This window comes from Heptranchias perlo, chromosome 20 (genome assembly GCF_035084215.1).
Source record: "Heptranchias perlo isolate sHepPer1 chromosome 20, sHepPer1.hap1, whole genome shotgun sequence".
Classification (NCBI taxonomy): Eukaryota; Metazoa; Chordata; class Chondrichthyes; order Hexanchiformes; family Hexanchidae; genus Heptranchias; species Heptranchias perlo.
In genome coordinates this window covers 45,307,373-45,330,737 of record NC_090344.1, presented here as the reverse complement: position 1 = coordinate 45,330,737, position 23,365 = coordinate 45,307,373, and the positions used below count along the sequence as shown (strand labels likewise).

Genomic DNA, 23,365 nt, shown 5'->3' with positions numbered 1-23,365 from the left:
CATCATCCTCTTATACACCCATCCCTGGTCACTGTGCAGCCTGCTTCCTGATATGCTATTTTTGACCTGGTTACCAGAATGTAGATGAGTATTGTCTTGGAGATTGATCGAACTCATTTGTCGTCACCCAACTGACAATACTCAAGACCATGGGCCATTTTCCCTCAGTTTTCGAACCAGCAAAGTAGCTGAGAGTATACAGCAGCCGTGGCCTGCTTTATGCTCGTTCATATATTTTTCACTAAGATTAGCCAATGGAGGAAAATCGAGACCCCAACGTGTTTAAAAGGGATGATACCAGAACTGAGAGGATATACTTATTAGGAAAGGCTGAACAGGCTGGGGTTCTTTTCTCTGGAAAAGAGAAGGCTGAGGGGTGACCTGATGGAGGTTTTTACAATAATGAAAGGGTTTGATATGGTAGACATAGAGAAAATGTTTCCACTTGTTGCTAATAAATTTAATAGAGAATTCAGGAGAAACTTCTTTACCCAAAGAGTGGGAAGAATGTGGAACGCGCTACCACAAGGTGCAGTTGAGGCAAATAGCATAGATGCAGTTAATCTATATAAACACAAGGGAGAAAGGAAGAGAAGGGTATGCTGATAAGGTGAGATGAAGTAGGGAGGGAGGAGGCTTGTGTGGAGTATAAACGCCAGCATAGACCAGTTTGGTCAAATGGCCTGTTTCTGTGCTGTCGTTTCGATGTTACACGATGAAATATGAGCACATTTTCAGTGAGGAGCTTCTGCAATCAGATTCTGATGCTGTTATCGAACACCAATTGGAAGACACAATCATTATCCAGCCAGGTCAATCAACAGGCGAGTTACAGGCACAGGTTGCCTGCCTGTCTTTTCAGTTGCAAGATGTTGGGGAAAGGTGTCTAAAAGTGAAGGAAAAAGAACAAAGCTGTGGGGTAAAATGAAACATGAAATCAAGCGTGGCCATAAGGTGACAGCTGCGTTCTCTCTATTCAAAAATGAATGATCAACACACGCACACACACACATTTTTAAAAAATCTTTCAGAGCGGATTAAATGAATACTTCAAGTTAGAAAAAGAATCATCTTTATTTCATTATTGCTCTTTATACAGATTAAATAAAAGCCCTTTGTAATCCACAGGCGCATAATATCTTTACATCTTTTAAGAAAAATCAGTATTTTTTAAAAATGTAAAACACTACTTATTTTTAAACAAAAAGTGCAAATATTCAAGTGAAGAAAAGAGTTTGGTTACAAACAGAACGAAGGATACCTGGGAGTGAATTACACAGCTACAGATCAGTGGAGGGCTTCAGCCGATTTAACTAACCCCCACCAACAAAGCTTTAACATGTTTATAAAGGTTCTCTAAAATCCCATAGTTGGTTTACAACTTTCAACTCACTCCTAGATGTCAGTAATTTTATATAGTATATATACTGTTTTAGTGTGAAATCTAAAAATAGATAATACACTTGTAAAAACACCCAGCCAATGGTAGCATTCTGTGTTGCACACCAAAGGTCATTGGTGTAATCACCTGGCTCACAGTGAGGTACAATCTTTGTATCACTGCTACAAAAGCAAAAAACACGTGCCTGGGAGTGTGCTTCAATATTGTGATGCATTTATATGAAATCCAAATGACATAAACCCCAAGACCTTCATAATGCACTCCTCAGCCAGAATTCCAATAAATGTTTCAATTACACATTTGAAACTGGCATTCAAATTCGTCTTTTCATCGGCATCATAGAATTGAGAAGATGGTTGAATGTTGATCATCTGTCAATTGGATATTTGATGGAAAGTCATGTCCTCATATCCAGAGCATGTTGAAGCCACCCATTGACAGAATGTGATTGCATCAACATTATGCCCACATTTACTCCTGGAGTCTACTATCGACTCATTTTCAGAATCATAGATTCAAAACCATTACTGGCTGTGCTTTAGTTGTCGGACTACAGAGTTTTGTTTTGGGAGGTCAATTTGTTTTTTTCCTGCAGAATAAGATTTTACATAGATCAGGGTTGTAATACCATCAGCCAAGAACGTTTTAATGAAAAACAATGTATTCCTACTGGATTTTAATAATCTTTTATATTACAACATCCCAAATCAAAGAGTACAAACCTGGTTTGTTTTTTGTTGTAGATTACAAGGCTATTTGTTATACAGAATATACTATACACAAATCGAGAAATGCCAATCACAAAGGTGCAATATATCATAGCAAACCTCAGTTAGCACATTGTAAAAGTGATTGCTGGTACACATCTCACATGCCATTTATCCAAGGTATGTACGTTATTTATACAGGAAATGTTCAACATTTATCCAAGTACTCTACCCATCCAACATGCTGGGTAAAAAAAACTTTTTGGTTACCTGCGCTGCTGATGCTACCTTGGAATAAATTCCGCTCTGTTGCAAATAGTATGTAGCTTACCAAGCTTACACCACAATATACAGGAGCTCATCAAGAGATATAGAGAAGCCTTACAGTACCAGATGTAAGTAATGTGTACTGTACAGTATGAGATTTCCATTAACATTTCATTAAAAAAAATGGATATTAAAATAAACATTCAACACTGCAGCTAAAATTTATGTGCTAAAGTGGCTTGAAGAACTTCATCTGCATATGCAGGTTGCAGGTCATGTGTTCCAACAAGCTTCTCCTGAGTTGCCAGTGGTACCGAGGAGCAACTTTTCAGTAGCTAGTTTAACACACAAAGCAATGTTGTACCACATGGTGGTCAGATATAGGTTCACGCGTAAAATTCACTGCATGATATGCACCCAGTGGCGAAGATTTAAAAACAAAACTCACGTCAAAATCAACTTAGGTCAACCTTCAATACCTCCTTGCTGCAAATTACAATGCAGCACCAGCAGAGGTTGCCTGCCTCCCATTTCACTTATGGAGTGTTAATAAGGGATCTAATAAAAAGCTGTTGGGGTTGTGGAAACAGAACATAAAAAGTGGCATGATAGTGTCACATATGGGACCTCAGAAACAGGTGTAAAAGTGTTCAAATTTCATACACTCACTTTAAAATAGGCACATATTTTAAGAAGTTGCAAGGATACAGCGGAAGATGTTTTACAAGTCATTTACTTGATGGATTGCAAAGGCAAATTGTTCCCGTTCTGGTCTGTTGCAGGCATAACGAGGGCTTCCGAATGAGTAACCAACAAAGACTTATTCACCAAAGTGATAGAACAACATTGCACCTTCTGTTGAAAACCTCAATGGCATCGCAGAATCTTCCACTGAGCAAGGAAAGGGTCAGAATAATGGAACACACTGCTCGCTATAATATATTGCAATCTTCAAATAGTAAAATAAATTAGTTGTCAGTAGTAATAGTTTTTTTCCCCTCCATGCTATTGTGCATCATGTATCCAAGAACTAGTAACCGTGGGCGTGCTCACAGTATGTTGAAACAGCAGGATTTCTTCCAAGTAAAGCAAACATTACAATCATTTCAGACAATTATTATTTTAAAAAACATGTAGGAGGTATTCAGTTGCAATTTCCTTCAAAGATTGGTAACGGCAGACAAGGCCTTGGGAAAAATGAAGCATATGTACAATGCAGAAGCGTCGTGTTAACTTTAGTATGGCTCAATCAGTAAAGTCCGTTGACACTCGGGGAAGAGGGCAAGATTTCAAATGAGCATACATAATAGTACTGTCTGCACAGAGTACAGTGTCAAGTGTAATAATAAGCTATACCCTTTGGGGGGTAGTAACAGGTCTAGGAGGTGCAGAACGTGATGGTGGTGGTGGTGGTGGTGGTGGCCTGGAAGGAATAAAAACATTTTTAGGAGAAAAAAAATTAAACTCATCAAGCTCAAATAAATTCATGCATTTTCAATCAAATGACATCATAGTTCAGATCATCAACTGACAACTTTAAACCCAGTGATTATGAGCTTGAAGTCCTGTACTGTCCGACAGTTAAACATATAAGTTGCATTTGGAACAGGAAAAGTTAAGTTAATTTATACTACCCTCTTGGCTAAAAATGGAGAGTTACATAGAATAGAGTTAAGTAGAATGTACAGCACAGAAACAGGCCAGTCGGCCCCACAGGTCCATACTGGTGTTCATGTTCCACACGAGCCTCCTCCCTCCGTTCTTCATCTCACCCTAACAGTTCTGGTTGGTCATGAAATGGAGGCCCATGGGTTACACTCCCCCACATGTCTGGCTGAAAGCTGCTGCCACTTCAGTTTTAGCACAGCTCAAGCTTTGGTTAAGAGCTGAAAAATCACAGATGTGTATGCTTGAAGGGAAGTAATGGGACTTTGTGGAAAACAAACTAACAACCTCCCACACAAGGTTCTAGAATGGAGAAGATAAAAGTTTGCCAGGAGCAACAAGACTCACATGATGGTTAGCTGAATGTCCCAAACCTGAGAATCATGGAGGAATACTGGACAAAAGTCCTGAATTTCCAAACTCAATGATATGTGTCACCAAGCAGTGTCCAAATGTAGCATTGTGGACTAACACCCTCCTCGTGTAAGCAGGAGGTCTTGGGTTTAAATCCCAGTTGTGCCTTTTATATTTTTAGTTTTTCACTCAGCTATTTCCCTCACACTCAGTGCCAAAGACTATTCCTGTCAGCAAGCTCCCATTCCGACAAACCGGATTGTGGGTTTATAAGCAAACTATCTGGTAATGTAATGATGCCAGTGGTCGAAGGGAAACTCTTGTATTAGCTTACTGGAATTGACGTGAGCCCTCTCGAGTTCTCCTAGTCTTCAGAATAAACAAACAGTCTACCAGACCAAGGAACTTGAGCAATAAACTACAAACCAGGTTTATTAATAGTAACAAGTGTATGTAAAATCAATGCAACTTGATTACAGAATGTTTAACTTGCATCTTCAAAAATAAATCAGAAGTGACACTTAACTCACTCCCTTAGTAATTCTAAACCTAGATCAGCATCCGTAACATGACCAGCATCCGTAACACAAAACTTAAGTAAGAAACAACTTGCATCTATACCAAACCTTTCACGTTCTCAGGACATCCAAAAGCACCCTGGAAAGTGTCGGAGATACCCCGGTGTCCTGACCAATATTTATCCCTCATCACTAAAACAGATTATCCATTATCATTCATCTCATTGCTGTTTCTGGAACCTTGCTATGCTTAAAAATTGTGTGACGTGTTTCATAACAGTGACAACACTTCAAAATTTCTTCATTGGCTATGAAGCACGTGGCGATGTCCTGAGGTTGTGAACGGTGCTATATAAATGCAAGTTCTTTCTTCCCAACATATCTAGGCCAACCAGTGTTGTTACAATAGACAGTTGCTTCGTCTGTGGATCTGGTTTTCCTCAAAATGCAATTTCTAGCCACGTATTCAGAATGTGGATCCACTTCCACCCAAAAGTCCTCGTTCTACTGTAACATATCTTTGAACATGGCAGAATTTCCAAGCAATACAGAACCATAATCAGGACCAAGAGTTGTATCCACTCAAACAGCAGAAAAGACCAAGTTTTCCTTTACAGGAAAAGAGCAGGAAAATAGGATTAGCGTAGCTCGCTCCAGTGGAACAGTTAGTAACAGCAATGGATCAAATGGCCTACTCTGGACTTTCTATGATTCTAACGGGAATTACTGATCCCAGTGAACTTCAAAAGAATACAAGGTACCCCCCAGTTTGCCAGAATCTGTAACCTAATGAACCACGGCTTAGGGAAAGGGGGAGAGGGGAAACAAGTATTGGGAATTGGTGAGCAACCAGAGTAATAGTCAAGTATGATCACGTGCAGTTTACACTTGGGAACAAACATACCTTGATGGTAATGGCTGTGGTAGTCTAACTACATATGTTGGCACTGTGGTTCTTGTTGTCTGAATGACCTGATTTTAAAAAAAGTTACATAATTTGGAGACACATTACTCAAAGCAGCATTACATGTACAGAAACATTTTCAAGAGATAGCTTACCTCTGTCAGGATTATGTGCCAAGCATAGATAAAAGGCAAGTGTACACAACAATCTTGTGGATTAAAAACAGAAAATGGAGATCTCCACAGATGCTGCCTGACTTTCTGAACTCCAGCATTTTCTGTTTTTATTTTGATTTCCAGCATCCACAGTATTTTGCTTTTGAATCTTGTGGATTGTTCACCTACATTTTTATCCCTTTTAAACATAACTCAGTTATGTGACATTGAATCTAAGCAAATTCTACAACATGAATGCTATAAGTGAAGAGTTCCTCTGTATTTCCATTCTCTGGATTTAACTTGGTTGATTCCTGGAAAGTTCCAGTATTAAAAAAATAGGATCTTTTTTAATTTACACTTTTCTGAGCTCCTCAAGGTGACAGATCTCAGAGTTGCAAAATGCTGAATGTTTACTCCCTCAACGTTTATACACCATGTTGGGGCCAAGCACTGACTGGTCAGGTACAGCATGGCCAGGTGCACAGTAAAGCTTTCCTGATCTGCCTTAGTTCCAAACTCAAAAAATCACCCATTACTGGTCTTGTGTAGATTGTTTCACGTGCTACATAGACCTGCCTTCCAGGCTCTCTGAACGGGATTGTCAGCTTAGTCTAAGATTGTGGGTAGTTTTTGTGCTGTGCACAAACCCTTGAGAAGTGGGTTGAGATTGCCCATTTTCATTTGACATGGAACTTGCAGGCATCAGCGAGACTGGCCTCTTCACACCTCAACCAGGGGCAGTCACATGCCACTTGGCCCCCTAAATCAATTTTTCGAGAACATTCTGTCCCCTAAGCCCTTTTCTCCTGAGAAGAAATGCGATCTGCAGCACTTGCACATATTCTGGTGATCCTCTGGTACTTCGGCCCAGAATTTCCTGAAGACTTGCGCCATGATCATGTGGCCCAAAAGAAAGAGGAAATTATGACATAAGTGACTTACCCCATTACTTACACCATAATTTCCTGGGACTTGTATGGGACTCTGCCGTTACCCTCACCGAAATAGTTAGAAGTTAATCATAGCTCCGTCCCCCCCATTAAAATCAATGACAAATTGCAAATTTTCTGAATTAAGCTACATTTATCGCCGCAGCCACTTAAGACTAAAATAATGGTGCAGGTGGACCCTTAGTGACCTGGCAGTGCTGTGATTTATAGATTTGAAGGATCAATCAACAGTTCAATTGACTATTTTTCCCCAAGTAAAACTGCAGGAAATTACTTCGGCTACTTGCTGGGAGATTTATAGCAATTTTATTACCATGGTACATTAATCAGCATTTTATTATTGTTAGGATTTAATGAATCCAGTTAAAATGTGGCTTGTGGCTGTAACATTTCAAACCATGCAAAAAGTAGGTTTTTCTTTAAACTGACTGTTGTGTTCATATTTGCTCCTTTTGCCCAGTGAACCAGATGGGGGACTCCATGCAGCCAGCCAGTGTGTTATTAGAGCTGAACAGACACACAAAAAACTTTCTTAATAACTACTGCACATTGCCAAATGGCCAGCAACCACTTGGCCTAGGAGATACACTTCGATTTGCATTATTTTTTTGGAAACATACTGCAACTAGTCAGAATGCTGAGCGAAAACATACGTCAAAGCTTTTCTACAGTTTATATGATATTCAAGCAGTAAATAAATCACTGGTGAAAAATCAACCTTGCCACTGTACAAATCAAACTTGTTTTCATGTTGACAAAAATTGTATGAGCTTATTTATATATTTAATTGTAATGCAGCAAAAACAGAGTTTGCAGCAAACAAGACAATTATATTTTTGAGTGGGCTGGAGGTGTAATGGATAGTGGAATTCATTTATACACGAGATGATGATCAGGATCTAAATCAATTGCATTACAATTAAATATATAAATAAGCTCATACAATTTTTGTCAACATGAAAACAAGTTTGATTTGTACAGTGGCAAGATCAGTGCCCAAAATGGGGACATTTACGGTGGACGTCGACGATCTCGCCACTGCAAGAAATTCTGTGCTTTCATCTGAATGGTGATTCATCTTGTGGAAGTCTGCACACTAAAGCTATTTAAATCAAAAGTACATTAGTCAAGCCCAATCCTCCACTTAACATCCACACATACCCATTTCAGCAAATATCAATGCATGGCAGTCAAGAGCAAGAGCCAGCTGAATTTTCCTCTCCTTGCCCAAGAATACAGTAGATCAGGTGTAGATGCCTCCACTGCTACCCAGCCAACTCAGCATTCCCTGAACCTGGACCTGCCATGATAACCGATTACCCATAATAGACTTGCTCTACCCAATTGGACAAGATTTCTGGCAGTCAAGTTGTCTTTATCCCATAACAATCAACACTATATATAGACAGAGACACATCAGGAGCAATTTAAACCTCATCCACCCGTCGGGAAACTGATGAGATCGGGTGCAACACTGGTTTTAAACCCCGCCCAGTTTTATTCTCCATTGAAGTCAATAGACAGTAATATTGGGCAGGGTGTAAAACCAGCGTTCCACCCAATCCTGTGGGTTTCCTCCCTGGCGAGTTAGGTTAAAATTACACCCATCATGTTTATGCCACTTTGAATTCAAGTATTTACTTGCTATCTGAAATACACTGACAAAAGCAAGGCCATGACATTATGACAGAATAATCTTCCTCAGTGCATTAGACATAATTTACGTATGCACTACAATTGATATTTTTATTAAGCAGCAAAATATCAGTATTTATGAAAAAAATTTCCTGCTGTGTTGTGATGTCAATGTCAACTATCATGTCATAAAACAGGCCAGAAGATGTTCTCTTTTAAGAGACTAGGTCATCTTTCATTTATCAGGGAATGGATGAAGGACTCTGGCAGTGTACTTGTATTTCAAGGCACTATGCCACAGAATGGAGTGATGCACTTGCGTGAGTGGATCTGATCTTCATCATCTGATCAGGGAGAGGCAGCATATAGACCTAGGTTCTTCCACACAGACAAGGAAGGTACAAAATATACTATGGGGAAGTCAGTTCTCTTCGCGCATCTGCATGACTTCGGCCTTATCCAGGGGCATCCACTTGCCCCTCAGCCAAGGCAGTGCAGACACACAAAAGCAAACTATTTGGACAAACTTTCAAAGATTTTTTTGAAAAATTATTACTTGAATATTAACGTGAGGTGCAAGAAAACAAAACAATTGCGTGAATACTGAATGAATCAAAACAGAAAAGTGGAAGCCCTGTTTCCTTTGTGTTACGCGTAATAAAGGGGCTGAGTTCACTTGGCAGTTCTGCCGGACTCCTGCTGTAACTTCAGCATCAACAGCTCGGAAAAAAGGTTGGGTCACGGATACGCTGGCTCCCAACCTAACCTGCAATTTCCTGCTCGGCCTTGTAAAGGTCAGTGACACGGAAAGGGCGAGGACTCCCTGCAGTGGGAGTTCCCATTTCCCTAGTCCATATGGGATCCTGCGTATGTTTGGAAGCTGGTACGTCTAGTGACATGAGACATAGCGGAATCCCGAAGGTGCATGTGGTCCCCACTGGGGGGGGGGGGGGTGAAATCCAGATTAGAAAAGCGGCCTGGACTCAAAGTTAAGATTTAAAAAAAATTCTAGTATCAATCCCCTTAAGGGGGCCAAAGAGTGCCCACCCACACCCTCTATCCTTGGCCCCCTCCTGTTTCTCATCTTCATGTTGCCCCTTGGTGACATCATCCGAAAACACAAGGTCAAGTTCCAGATGTACGTTGACGACACCGAGCTCTACCTCACCACCATCTCCCTCGACTCCTCCACTGTCTCTGATTTGTCACACTGCTTGTCTAACATCCCGGTCTGGATGAGCAAAAATTTCTTCCAGCTAAATATTGAGAAGACACAAACTCCGTTCCCTAGCCACCAACTCCACTCCTCTCGCTGGCCACTGTCTGAGGCTGAACCAGACTGTTCGCAACCTTGGCGTCCTATTTGACCCTGAGATGAGCTTCCGACCACATATCCGCTTCATCACCAAGACGGTCTACTTCCACCTCTGCGGCATCACCTGTCTCCAGCCCTGCCTCAGCTCATCTGCTGCTGAAACTCTCATCCATGCCTTTGTTACCTCCAGGCTCGACTATTCCAATGCTCTCCTGCCTGGCCTCCCATCTTCCACCCTCCATAAGCTTGAGCTCATCCAAAACTCTGCTGCCCGCATCCTAACTCGCACCAAGTCCCGTTCTCCCATCACCCCGTGCTCGCTGACCCAACATTGGCTCCCGGTCAGGGAACACCTCTATTATAAAATTCTTAACCTTGTTTTCAAATCCCTCCATGGCCTCGCCCCTCCCTCCTCTAGCCATACAACCCTCCCCGACATCTCTGCGCTCCTCCAATTCTTGTCTCTTGCGCATCCCCGATTTTAATCACTCCACCATTGGCAGCCATGCCTTCAGTTGCCTAGGCCCTAAGCTCTGGAATTTCCTCTCCAAACCTCTCCACCTTTAACATGCTCCTTAAAACTGACCTCTTTGACCAAGCTTTTAGTCACCTGCCTTAATAACTCCTTATGTGGCTCAATATCAAATTTTGTTTGATAATCACTCGTGAAGTGCCTTGGGACGCTTTACTACGTTAAAGGCGCTATATAAATGCAAGTTGTTGTTGGCGGCCAGGATACCAGAGATTCCAGCAGCATAGGACTGGCAGGTGGCGAGATGCACAACATTGCCTGCCATGCAGATGTGCCCTTTCACTGACCTCACATACTGCCCTGGGGTCTGGAGGGAACAATCTTGGTGTAATTGCCGAGATTACAGCCCATGGCATATTGGGCCCTTAGCCTTTATAAATGGGCTTACAATTTCCTAAGATGTTATAAAACATAGCACACAGAGGAAATATTCCTGCATGGAAAAAATTTGAACTGACTTTGTGAAGTCAATATCTTTAATGCATGTAGCAATTCAAACACCAAAAAAAAACTTAAGTAACCTGCTAAGGACTCTGCACGACAGGATTTGTGTTTCGAAGTTTGGAGGTTGCTATTTCCATCCTCCTTCCAGAAACAGTTATTTAAACCATGACAATCCATATTACAAGTGTAATTCAAACAAACATTACGTATTATAATGAAAATGATGATTGCAATTCGTTATTCTAATAAGATTTGTGTTCGATTTGTGTTCAGTTTTTAAAAAATCAATAAGATTTGAGTAAGATTTAAATCTCACAGGGCAGTCCAGCAGGCAAGAACCTTTCTATTTAGAATGACCTGCTTACTTGGGCTGTGAAACATAGGAACAAGAGCAAGATCAGGAGCAATTAGATCATGGCTGATCTGCACCTCAACTCTTTTTACCCACAGTGGATCTATATCCCTTGATACCCTTGCCTAATAAAAATCTGTTGATGTCAGTCTTGAAAATTTCAATTGATTCAGGATCCACAGCTCTTTTGGGGGATAGAGTTCCTGATTTCCAATACCCTATATGTGAAAAAGTGCTTCCTGATGGCACTCCTGAATGGCCTAGCTCGAACTTTAAGATTGTGCCCTCTCCTGCCCAGCCTCCCATGGATGCCCAATTTTGAGCTGCTAGATCTGTTCTGAATCTATCCCATTTAGCACAGTGATAGTGCCACACAACACGTTGGATGGTGTCCTCAGTGCGAAGACGGGACTTCGTCTCCACGAGGACTGTGCGGTGGTCACTCCTACCAATACTGCCGTGGACAGATGCATCTGCCACAGGTAGATTGGTGAGGACGAGGTCAAGTAGGTTTTTCCCTCGTGTTCGTTCGCTCACCACCTGCCACAGGCCCAGTCTGGCAGCTATGTCCTTCAGGACTCGGCCAACTCGGTCAGTCGTGGTGCTACCGAGCCACTCTTGGTGATGGACATTGAAGTCCCCCACCCAGAGTACATTCTGTGCCTTTGCTACCCTCAGTGCTTCCTCCAAGTGGTGCTCAACATGGAGGAGGACTGATTCATCAGCTGAGGGAGGGCGGTAGGTGGTAATCAGCAGGAGGTTTCCTTGCCCATGTTCATCTGATGCCATGAGATTTCATGGGGTTCGGAGTCAATGTTGAGGACTTCCAGGGCCACTCCCTCCTGACTGTATACCACTGTACCGCCACCTCTGGTCGGTCTGTCCTGCCGGTGGGACAGGACGTACCCAGGGCAAGTGATGGAAGAGTCTGGGACGTTGGCTGAAAGGTATGATTCTGTGAGTATGGCTATGTCAGGCTGTTGCTTGACTAGTCTGTGGGACAGCTCTCCCAATTTTGGCACAAGTCCCCATATGTTAGTGAGGAGGACTTTGCAGGGTTGACTGGGCTTAGTTTACCTTTGTCGTGTCTGATGCCGGGTGGTCCGTCCAGTTTTATTCTTATTATGACTTCTTGTAGCGAGATTGTACAACTGAGTGGCTTGCTAGGCCATTTCAGAGGGCGATTAAGAATTAACCACATTACTGTGGGTCTGGAGTCACATATAGGCCAGACTGGGTAAGGACGGCAGGTTTCCTTCCCTAAAGGGCATTAGTGAACCAGATGGGTTTTTACAACAATCCGGTAGTTTCATGGCCACCATTACTGATACCAGTATTTTTTTTGAATCAGATGTGAAATATCAACTCTTGAGCACATGAGAAAGCAAGAGTCAAATAACCTACTTCAATGTAAATGTCCAGCAGCTGCAGTCTTTACAGCTTTTTCCCACTAGATGGCAAAGCTCGCACACACAGCCATAATTTATTTCCCTGTTGACTTGCCAGGCAGGAAGAGAAATAAATAATAGGAGCAACCAGGCAGCCGAGATTGTTGGGAGCACTGGTGCATTATTCAACGGCAGTATATGTTGGTGGGTGGGTAATGAAATACACATTCAAAGTCCCACCCTGCTGAGTGCCCAGTTTCACCTCTGCTGCAAACTATAGGAAGGAGCTGGATGGAGGCTAGTTGCTTTACCACATGAGGACAAATGAAAAAAACTGTCGAAGTCACCTCAGGCCATTGTTATGCACCTTTCAGCACCAAATCAGGGCTGGGCGCAAGTAGCATACCTGTCTTGGCATGTGCCAGGGAGAAAAACAGCATGTCTTCAAAAACACGCAGGTAGAGCAGTCACCCATGGCAAATGATACTTATTCAGGACGGTGGCATGATAATGTGCATTAGATACTCAAAAGCAAATCCAGCATTCAACAAATAGGCACTCCAATCTGTAAAATTAAACAATTGTCTGTTCCTGTAATTCTGCCTGAGGAACCAAGAGGGAACCAATTTACTGAAGGCCATTTCTGATCTTTGTACGGCTTTAACTGTCATTTCAGATAATTACACTTTCTATCTTCAACTTCAAATATAAAATACAGAAATTCACAGGAAAAATATTTGAAGGCATTCCAGGTCAAATGGAAATAACTGCTTAACAGATGTCCAAAAACAAAATCAAGTAAAATTCTAAGAGCTTTAAAAGGAATGTCATCACCACTACACCCAGTTAAAAAATGAAAATGTACCTAAATTATTAACTTATTAAATGTTTTTTTTGGCACATTTTCTTTCCCTTTGAACCCTTCTCCTCTCCTCAAGGCATTGGGGTAAGTTTTCATCATTGGTGCCTCGGTGTAAAGCAACACCTGGTCACAGCGCAGAGAGGAAAATCAAATGACTCAGATCACATGCCAGTAACCAAGTCCGTCTGACTTTCCTCTCTGTGCTGCCTCCAAACGATGCTTTATGCCCAGGCACTAAAGACATAAATCTACCCCCTTAACTCCTGCTATGGTTACAGTTTTATAATCAGAAATAGACAGTTTCCTGGAAGTAAAGGGAATTAGGGGTTACAGGGAGCGGGCAGGAAATTGGACATGATTTTAGATTTGAGGTTAGGACCAGATCAGCCATGATCTTATTGAATGGCGGAGCAGGCTCGAGGGGCCGATTGGCCTACTCCTGCTCCTATTTCTTATGTTCTTATGTTCCATACATTAGCCAAGTAGTTCATTCTTCATGCACGAGCCTTGACCAGAACTGTCCAGACTTTGTGGTTGTGGGCTGCTTAGTTGCATACTATGCAGCTTTGTGGACCATACAAAGTGTTTGCATTCATTTGCAAATATCTCAATAGATCTTAACGTTCTGATTTAAGATTTATCCACCAATGAGGCAAACCTCAAGACCCCAACATTCACATAGGACAAATCAGCAAGTAAGAAATTTAAGTGCAAACAGAACAAAGTTGCCTGGACTTCATAGGCTGGATTACCAGGGTTCAGGGGTTCACACATTGGCCCATGGGCCATAATTTGAACACCCACGGCCGAGACCATGAGCACTAGCAGGTTATTTCATGGTGAAGAGAATCCACACATGCAGACTTTCCAGCAGAGGGTCTCTGGATAGCCACCAGGAGCAGGAAACCCTTGCAGATTTTCCCTGACCTATGCCAGAACTGTACCAGTCCTATTCCCATCCTAGCTGAAATCAACCTGCTCAGTATAGGCCAAGAATCAAGCCACCGACCAACTGAGCCATTGGAAGAGCCATTATCTGTTTATATAAAAATGTTAATATTTGAAACATAAATGGTAACCGTACAGTTGGAGGGATTACTGACCTTAATAGCAGGTGTTGAAACACCAATAAATGCAGCTATCAGCCTAAGGTAGATGCAGCTGCTTTTTTAAAAACTGTACGGATTACTTCATCTGCTTTGCACATAACTAAATCATGGTCTCAGCAATCGCTGACTGACAAAAACTAATTTAATTTTTAAACAGCTATGAACAGGAATGGGAGAATAAAAGTATTTTAGCACAGCCCCTTAAACAGTTTAAGTTCAAAATGGGGCTGTGGTTGCAGTTTGTACAGAGGGGCCCTGATGGCCAAGCAGACTTCCTCTTCAGGACTTCATTCCAAGGCACTCTTTATCTTGCCAAAGCTATTTACTTTTGCACCACGCTCTGGTCAGAAGAGCACTGACTACACACAGCAAACAGTAGAATTATACGCAGGTCAAAGTGATACTGGAGTTTTTAAGATTAAACCATGATTCATTACTAACTCATTCCACATTCCATTTGCTCAGGGGATCTGAATCAGAACGACCCTCTTAAGTCACCACTTTGCATGCAGAATAGATTCAAAGCTTTCTCACAACGCACAAAGCTCTCCGACTATGGAAATGTGTCTCATCCGCATTCAGTGGTCATAGATGATCAATTATCCTTCAGCAACACATGACCTCAATGTTCCCGAAGGCCAAGTGTGAATAAGTATGTTTGAAAAATGTTATAAAAAGTCAAGATTTAATTTGACAACAAAAAACTGCAGTATTAGATCGGCAGAGACTGTTTCATGTCCTCTTTTTAAATGAGGCTCACAGCTTCAGTTACTCATCAAATGGAGCTTAGTTTCGGTCTACTTTTTATAGCTGACTTTGAAACAACTTTTCAGTCGTGCACAAAATGCAGAGGAGCTTTGTGAGTTTGTATTTATGAGAAATCACCGCATTACTGCCAGAACATTTCACGAAAGCAGAGACAGAGAACAGTTGAAAGAAATATTTATCCCTGAAGGTTCAGTAAGATCAATTACCTGTTGACTTGGCAATAAGTGGACCTGGTATATTGAAAACAAAAAAAAATTACTGCTAAATTTTGCCTTACGCCAAAATAAATGATTAAAAAAAAATTCTAAAAGATCGTGACCAAAAGTCCTAAACGTTGAGCACTGTGCCCTAGCAAGGATCAGCTTTGTCTTGCCCTCCTTTCCCCCACTGTCACGACAAGTCTGGAATAAACTGGAGTAAAGATTAACATATAAATGACCTGGAGTATAGATTACAATAGAAATCTATACAGTCGTGGCTTGTTAAACACTATGATGGTTAAATTCAGGAGTGAATTACATTATTCGATAATGAACTGTGTTGGATTAGTAAAAGTGGGACTATCTCAAGTGGCCTTTTGTGCGGATTGAGGGCTGAGAATTAATCTTTTAGTAGAACTTCACAAACTTGCCCAATCAGGCAAGGAGTCATTGGTAGGCACAATGCTTCCCCAGCATAAAAGGAGATGGAGGCAAAAAAGGCGTGGGAGTGGATGGGTTGTGGGAGTGGAGTGGAGTCAGGAAGGTTTATTAAAAAGTTAGATCTCCAGTACTGGTGAGTCATGCTGATTTGGGGCAACTCAGTAACAGTTCTTTTTGGTCAAGGAACAGTTTGAAAAGAGGGAAAAATCTTTCATTTTGCTTCACTGAAAATCACCACCCTTGGGTCAAAAGGACAATGAACAACTTGGCACCTGGAATGCTTGACAGGAATCACCATCCCGCCTCCTCATCCACACCTCACATGGATACAATGGCACCCAACTATTAGTCAAATTGATAACTAATAACAAGGAACATTCAAATCATATTCAGAGAACATTTATGAGAATCTCTTTGGTCAATTACAGACACGTGCATAAAAGCAGGAATTGAGTGGGGAAGCAGACCGATGGAAATTCATGTTCCTTGGACAACCCTTGTTTCTCATCTCAAATGTACATCATTGTTGTTGCAAGGCATGAATTACCTTTGATTTTTAGCCATTTAACAGCTAGGCTGAAATTTTCAACAATGTCAGAACTGGGTTGCTGCTCAAGCAAAGTGACTTTCCAAAACCATTACTTACCCCTTCCTTCGCTGAATTATTTGAGGCACTTCTTGGTTCAGCTCTGCTGTCAGACCTAATTTAAACACAACAGATGGGACAGAACAACTTGATCAAATTTTTTCAGTGATCCATACAGCCAAGCTTTTTAAAAAAATATATAGCTATGCTTGACAGTTTCTATTGTACTGTCAATATAAAGTTACAAATTTATGTTGAATTGTGATGCACCATGCCTGTAGACAAGGATGCAAAGAAGGAATGAATTTTCATTTATATAGCAAGTTATTATGTTCTCCAGAAACCTCAAAACATCTCACAGTTAATTAATTACTTTTGAAGTACAGTAACTGTTGTTTTGTAGGTGAACACAGCAGTCAATTGCAGAGTAAGATCCAACAAACAGCAAATGAGATGAATAGCCAGTTAATCTTTTTTTTGGTTGTGTTAGTTGTTGGAGAAATGCTGGCCAGGGTACAGAGAGAACGCTCATCTTTTCTTTCAATAGTGCCTTGGGATCTTTTACATCCACCTAAACAGGGAGATTGGTCCTTGGTTTAACGTCTCATCTGAAAGATGCCACCACTGACAATGCACACCCTCTTCAGTGTCAGCCTAGATTCCATTTGTGGGACCTTGCTGTGTGCAAATTGGCTGCCATGTTTGCCCACTTAACAACAGGACTATCCAGTGAGAGCCAGTGAGAAAACTGGACTGTCCAGAGGAAATGAAATGAATTGAGTACATGGTGTTCAGGTTAGCTGAAGTCAATCCACATCACTGGTAGCATTCTCACCTCTGAGTCAGAAGGTTGTGGGCTCCAGTCCCATTCCAGAGACCTGAGCACATAATCCAGACTGACACCCCAATGCAGTTCTGAAGGAGTGCTGCATTGTCAGAGGTGCTGTCTTTTGGATGAGACATTAAATCGAGATCCCGTCTGCCCTCTCAGGTGGATGTAAAAGATCGTATGGCACAATTCAAAGAAGAGCAGGGGAGTTCGCACCGGTGTCCTGGCCAATATTTATCCCTCAACCAACATTAATTTTTTTTAAAAACTGATTATCTGGTCATTGTCACTTTGCTGTTTGTGGGATCCAGCTGTGCACAAATTGGCTGCTGTGTTTTATAAACAACAGTGACTACACTTCAAAACTACTTCATTGGCTGTAAAGCTTTTTGGGACAACCTGGGGTCATGAAAGGTGCAACAGAAATCAAAGTTCTTTTTTTCACTGAGTACACGTTTGTTCAGGTTGGCTGAAGTCAATTCACATAGAAGTGAAAACCAACGAGTCAGAAAAATGCCAATTTCACACTGTGCGCAGAAAACTTAAATGATTTATAAGTTACCTATATCCGTTTATTTTTTTAAATTGTATGGATTCCGGTCATACTTCACAGAGAAACGGTTGGGATTGTTAAGATTCAGAATGCTTGAGATATGATGAGATCAGCAGTATGTTGCAGCTACATTATGGCAGTATTCCATACCGCAGCAACTACAGCATAAAGCATCAATGTCAAGCTTGGAGGGAGAGAGAGGGAGAGAGAGATTAACAGCTAGCTGGGAACATGTTATGAAGAAGTAACATGGAAAAAATTGCAGGTCATCCCAAACTGTGAGATACAGGCTTGGGCTGTTTGCTGGCACCATCTGAACCGTGAGATTACATTAGTCAATAGCTCACTTGAGAGCTCAACTGCCAGCATAGTGGTTAAGTTACATCTGTTATTTACAAGTGGCAGTGATACTGTAAAGACTGCTCTCGCTGTCCATAAACAGTTGTCATGTCAGTCTCGACAATAAAACTTGTATTTATATTCTCACCTCAAAATGTCTCGAAGTGCTTCACACAACAAATTACTTTCTTGCTCAAGTGCAGTGGCCACTAAATAAGCATAGTGTTCATTATGATCCAAGTCCTTGAGCGTATCACTTTATATGGCAAGAAGGACCAAGGATAATGAGATATGTCAGTGACAACATGTTACACAATTCAGGAGCATACTGTTCCAAGTAGAAATATTTTGTCAGGAACCTTCGAACCTCACAAAGTATGTCTGCCCGATAATCTATTTTTTCAGATGCTGACAGAACTGTTGTGCACTTCCAACATTTTCTGTTTCATTTCAGATTTTCAATACTGCTTTTTTATTTACTATAAATATATATCAGCATTAAAAAGAGTAAAATCGTTACTTGTGTGTTTGTGAACTTCGCTTTCGACAGAATCTTCTTTCTAGTTCATTTCTTTTCACAAACACATACACAATCAAAAGAAGTAGAGGTACCACTAGGAGGAAGAACACCAATAGTCCATCCCGAAGGCTTGTATCTTTATCTGGAAAGAAGAAAAAAGATGCTTGTTTAAAGTAAACATTACTCTCGAGAGCAATTCACTGGCACCCTTAAGTGGATGTAGAGTTGCACCAACAGAAGCGGAGGCATAAAGAAACTTTAAGAGAGAAGTTAAGAGGAACAGATGAACAGTTTACAATCTGCAGTCATCATATTCTACACTTTGTCAAGTAATGGCACTGGTTTTCATTTAAGATCTACATTTATATATCAAAAATTGTGTGTGTGCATGTATTTTCAGTTGTCACGCTTTTTATGTCAACATTTAGCTTGGAAAATATCTGTGCAGTTACAATGGGAATCCCCATAAATAAACAGGTTGTAGGCTGTGGCTACGAGGTGATATTGCAGCATTACTGTGAGTGATCATTAATATTACACTCATATCTCCTGATTAAATGAACAAAGTAAAGCGGTTTTTAAATCAGAGCTTTGTGATGTTGAAGTTTGATCACCCTTGGGGGTTTCCAATGAGGCAAAAGTTTGTGTTTAAAAAAAAAATCATTTTCAGAACCTGGGTGTCATCAGCAAGGCCGGCATTTATTGCCCATCCCTCGTTGCCCTCAGAAGGTGGTGGTGGTGCCTTTTTCTTGAACCGCTGCAGTCCATGTGGTGAAAGTACTCCCACAGTGCTGTCCAGCCGGGAGTTCCAAGATTTTGACTCAGTGCCGATGAAGGAACGGTGATATATGTCCAAGTCAGGATGGTGTGCGACTTGGAGGGGATCTTGGAGGTGATGGTGTTCCCATGCACCTACTATTCTTGTTCTTCTAGGTGATGGAGGTCACGGGTTTGGGTGGTGCTGCTGAAGAAGCCTTGATGAGTTGCTGCAATGCATCCTGTAGGTGGTATACATTGCAGCCATTGTATGCTGATGGTGGATGTTTCAGCTAGTGGAGGAGGTACCGATCATGTGGACTGTCTGCTTTTATTAAGATTTTAATATGAACAAGCTTTCTTTTTATACAGTTTTAATATTGTCGCAAATAAAACCATTTTAAGCCTTATCTCTCTTGTCTCAAAAAAAAATCTGCTAACAAAGTAGCTTTCACTTACCATCGTAGGTTGGTCCACTGTCAATGCTTCCTCCATAGCCAGTGGTTGCACAATCTGGAGGTGCCCAGCCTCTGTCGCAGTGACAGTTCTTATTACTGTTACACACCTGAAAATCGACATGCAACTCGGGTCAAATTTGTTAATACTTAACCCTGCTGGAACTGCATTTCCTTCATACATGGAAGGAATGCAAGGTCATTATTGAACAGCACTGAGATTCATGATATTGTGTTAGAAAAATAAACTATTTTGTCAAGAGTCGATACGTAAGTGAATTGGTATTAATCCCAATGTTCTATGCTATGTTGGTGACTGGATCTATTTTAATTTAACATCCAGTGACTGTTGCTAGATTAACCATTTCAGAATGATGTTACTTCGACAAATTAACGAACTAAATTCATCATCATCTCCTCTCACCACATTCTGGGAACATTTCCTTTCTATTCCCCAATGATCTTTCCCAAGGAAAAAAAAACAAGTTTGTCAATTATGCAGAACTTGGTCAATGTTGTGCCATGAACTCCCAGCCATTGGGAACTGGATTGAAAATTTTTTTATTTTTTTTTATTCGTTCACGGGATGTGGGCGTCGCTGGTGAGGCCAGCATTTATTGCCCATCCCTAATTGCCCTCGAGAAGGTGGTGGTGAGCCGCCACCTTGAACCGCTGCAGTCCGTGTGGTGACGGTTCTCCCACAGTGCTGTTAGGAAGGGAGTTCCAGGATTTTGACCCAGCGACAATGAAGGAACGGCGATATATTTCCAAGTCGGGATGGTGTGTGACTTGGAGGGGAACGTGCAGGTGGTGTTGTTCCCATGCGCCTGCTGCCCTTGTCCTTCTAGGTGGTAGAGGTCGCGGGTTTGGGAGGTGCTGTCGAAGAAGCCTTGGCGAGTTGCTGCAGTGCATCCTGTGGATGGTGCACACTGCAGCCACTGTGCGCCGGTGGTGAAGGGAGTGAATGTTTAGGGTGGTGGATGGGGTGCCAATCAAGCGGGCTGCTTTATCTTGGATGGTGTCGAGCTTCTTGAGTGTTGTTGGAGCTGCACTCATCCAGGCAAGTGGAGAGTATTCCATCACACTCCTGACTTGTGCCTTGTAGATGGTGGAAAGGCTTTGGGGAGTCAGGAGGTGAGTCACTCGCCACAGAATACCCAGCCTCTGACCTGCTCTCGTAGCCACAGTATTTATATGGCTGGTCCAGTTAAGTTTCTGGTCAATGGTGACCCCCAGGATGTTGATGGTGGGGGATTCGGCGATGGTAATGCCGTTGAATGTCAAGGGGAGGTGGTTAGACTCTCTCTTGTTGGAGATGGTCATTGCCTGGCACTTATCTGGCGCGAATGTTACTTGCCACTTATCAGCCCAAGCCTGGATGTTGTCCAGGTCTTGCTGCATGCGGGCTCGGACTGCTTCATTATCTGAGGGGTTGCGAATGGAACTGAACACTGTGCAGTCATCAGCGAACATCCCCATTTCTGACCTTATGATGGAGGGAAGGTCATTGATGAAGCAGCTGAAGATGGTTGGGCCAAGGACACTGCCCTGAGGAACTCCTGCAGCAAATACTCAAATACTTCTCACGTGCAGCCCCTTGCTGGCATGAGAAAAGGGAGATTTAAGATGGATTTAAACCCATCTCCATGAAATTGAAGGGTGCACAGGAAAATGCACCCATGTGACGGAGTTCTCACTTTTTCTTTCATAAGTGTGAAAGCCCCTTTGTTATTGAGATGGAGGTTAACCCTTTCACTGGAACAGTTGCAATTCTACAAAAATGCTTAGTAATTTCTTAACCTATTCTGGTTCTGGTTAACTCTTCCTTGAAAATTTCTTGTTGATCATTGATTATTTTCTCAATTGTGTTCGACATACAATTAGTCAGTTATCAAAGTTAAAATCAGTTCTGAGTTAGGCTCCATTATGTATACATTTAAGACAAAGTAAGAGAGAATGTCCTACAGCCACAGTATCTTCTTTACCCAAATTGGTTGGAATGTGGAACTTGCTACCACAAGGAGTCGTTGAGGTGACTAGCGTGGATGCATTTAAGGGGAAGCTAGATAAACACATGAGTGAGAAAGGAATAGAAGGATATGTTGATAAGTTTGCATGAAATAGGGAGGGAGGAGGCTCATGTGAAGCATACACACCAGCATTGACCTGTTGGGCCAAATGGCTTGTTTCTTTGCTGTACATTCTATGTAATTCTCAGTAATCTCGTAAACATCCGATCTAGTGGTTAATCCTTCTACCTTTGTGAAATTTACTGGCATTCCCTTCATGTAGATTTCATTTCATTCACAGAATGCCACACAGATGGAAAACTTTATTGGTTTGAACCAGAAGTAAAGGTAGTAGTATAAACAGAAGTCTAATTTCAAGCTGTCTGGAGCATAGCTTGTTCAGCAAGTTTCAGTTCAGCAATGGGTCAATTGTTCATTCTGGATGAGGGACCACCTTACAAATAAAGTTTAGAAAAGAGCACACAGACAAAAATATAAAATTCAGGTCAACTTTCAAGAGAGGATAGATTGTAATAGCAGTTATTAAAAGGATATATCCAATTTTATTCGAAATACTACTATGCACAAGAGCTCTTACTTACACCATGGCTATTGCATTTCTTCTGTACATCACAGTCGTATTTTAGGACAGAGGCATCCACACATTTAAAATCCATGCAGATCTAAAACACACCAAAATGGTAAAACAGCTGAGAATGCAACCCACATTGGTCTTTACTGGTCTTGGATTCATTGATAATATTTGTTTGGGAAAAGCTGAATTGTTACAATTCTGTGTATTATAGAATGTAGGGTTTACCGTAGTTTAGTGAAATATTAATTGCTGTTCTGGTAAAACTGGACTATTTCTTACAGTTAGCTACAGATCTACATTCAAGTTTTCTATGTTAGTGGTTTTCAAACTTTTTAGTGTGGCAGAACCCCCTTCTCATACTGACATATCCTGGGAGATCCCCTGATCATGCTTCCAAAAGATAGTATAAGCTAGCCAAAAGTGAACAATGCTATTATTGAAAAATTGTAAACAATTTTACAACACCAAGTTATAGTCCAGCAATTTTATTTTAAAATCCACAAGCTTTCGGAGGCTTTCTCCTTCCTCAGGTGAATGTGGAACATTCATCATTATTGAAAAAGGATGTTTTATTATTATACAGCAACAGAGATAATGTGCTAACAAGTCAAAAGACACACAAAAATTAAGAAATCTGATAAGACATATAGAAATTTTTGACTGAGGGAGCCCTGGGATATCCTTGTGAACACCAAGAGGGCTAGGAATCCTAATTTGAGAACAAATGTTCTCAATAATGCTTTCCTAAGTTC

The 23,365-nt window shown here is 41.4% G+C and overlaps 1 protein-coding gene across 2 annotated transcripts in view; it reads right to left on the bottom strand.

Annotated features, from left to right (window-relative positions):
* Window positions 1-1,055: 1,055 nt before the first annotated feature.
* The window catches only part of LOC137335792 (disintegrin and metalloproteinase domain-containing protein 9-like), an 80,339-nt gene continuing 58,029 nt past the window's right edge, over window positions 1,056-23,365 (bottom strand). The window contains exons 17-23 of one of the 2 annotated variants that reach the window (XM_068001205.1): window positions 22,621-22,701; window positions 20,014-20,119; window positions 18,799-18,940; window positions 16,618-16,672; window positions 15,537-15,560; window positions 5,818-5,885; window positions 1,056-3,799 (exon numbers count right to left, since the gene is read on the bottom strand). In XM_068001205.1, coding sequence (XP_067857306.1) covers window positions 3,727-3,799; window positions 5,818-5,885; window positions 15,537-15,560; window positions 16,618-16,672; window positions 18,799-18,940; window positions 20,014-20,119; window positions 22,621-22,701 — 549 coding nt within the window. In that variant the 3' untranslated portion in view covers window positions 1,056-3,726. The remainder of the gene's footprint in view (window positions 3,800-5,817; window positions 5,886-15,536; window positions 15,561-16,617; window positions 16,673-18,798; window positions 18,941-20,013; window positions 20,120-22,620; window positions 22,702-23,365) is intronic. The other variant, XM_068001206.1, reaches the window with a different exon arrangement.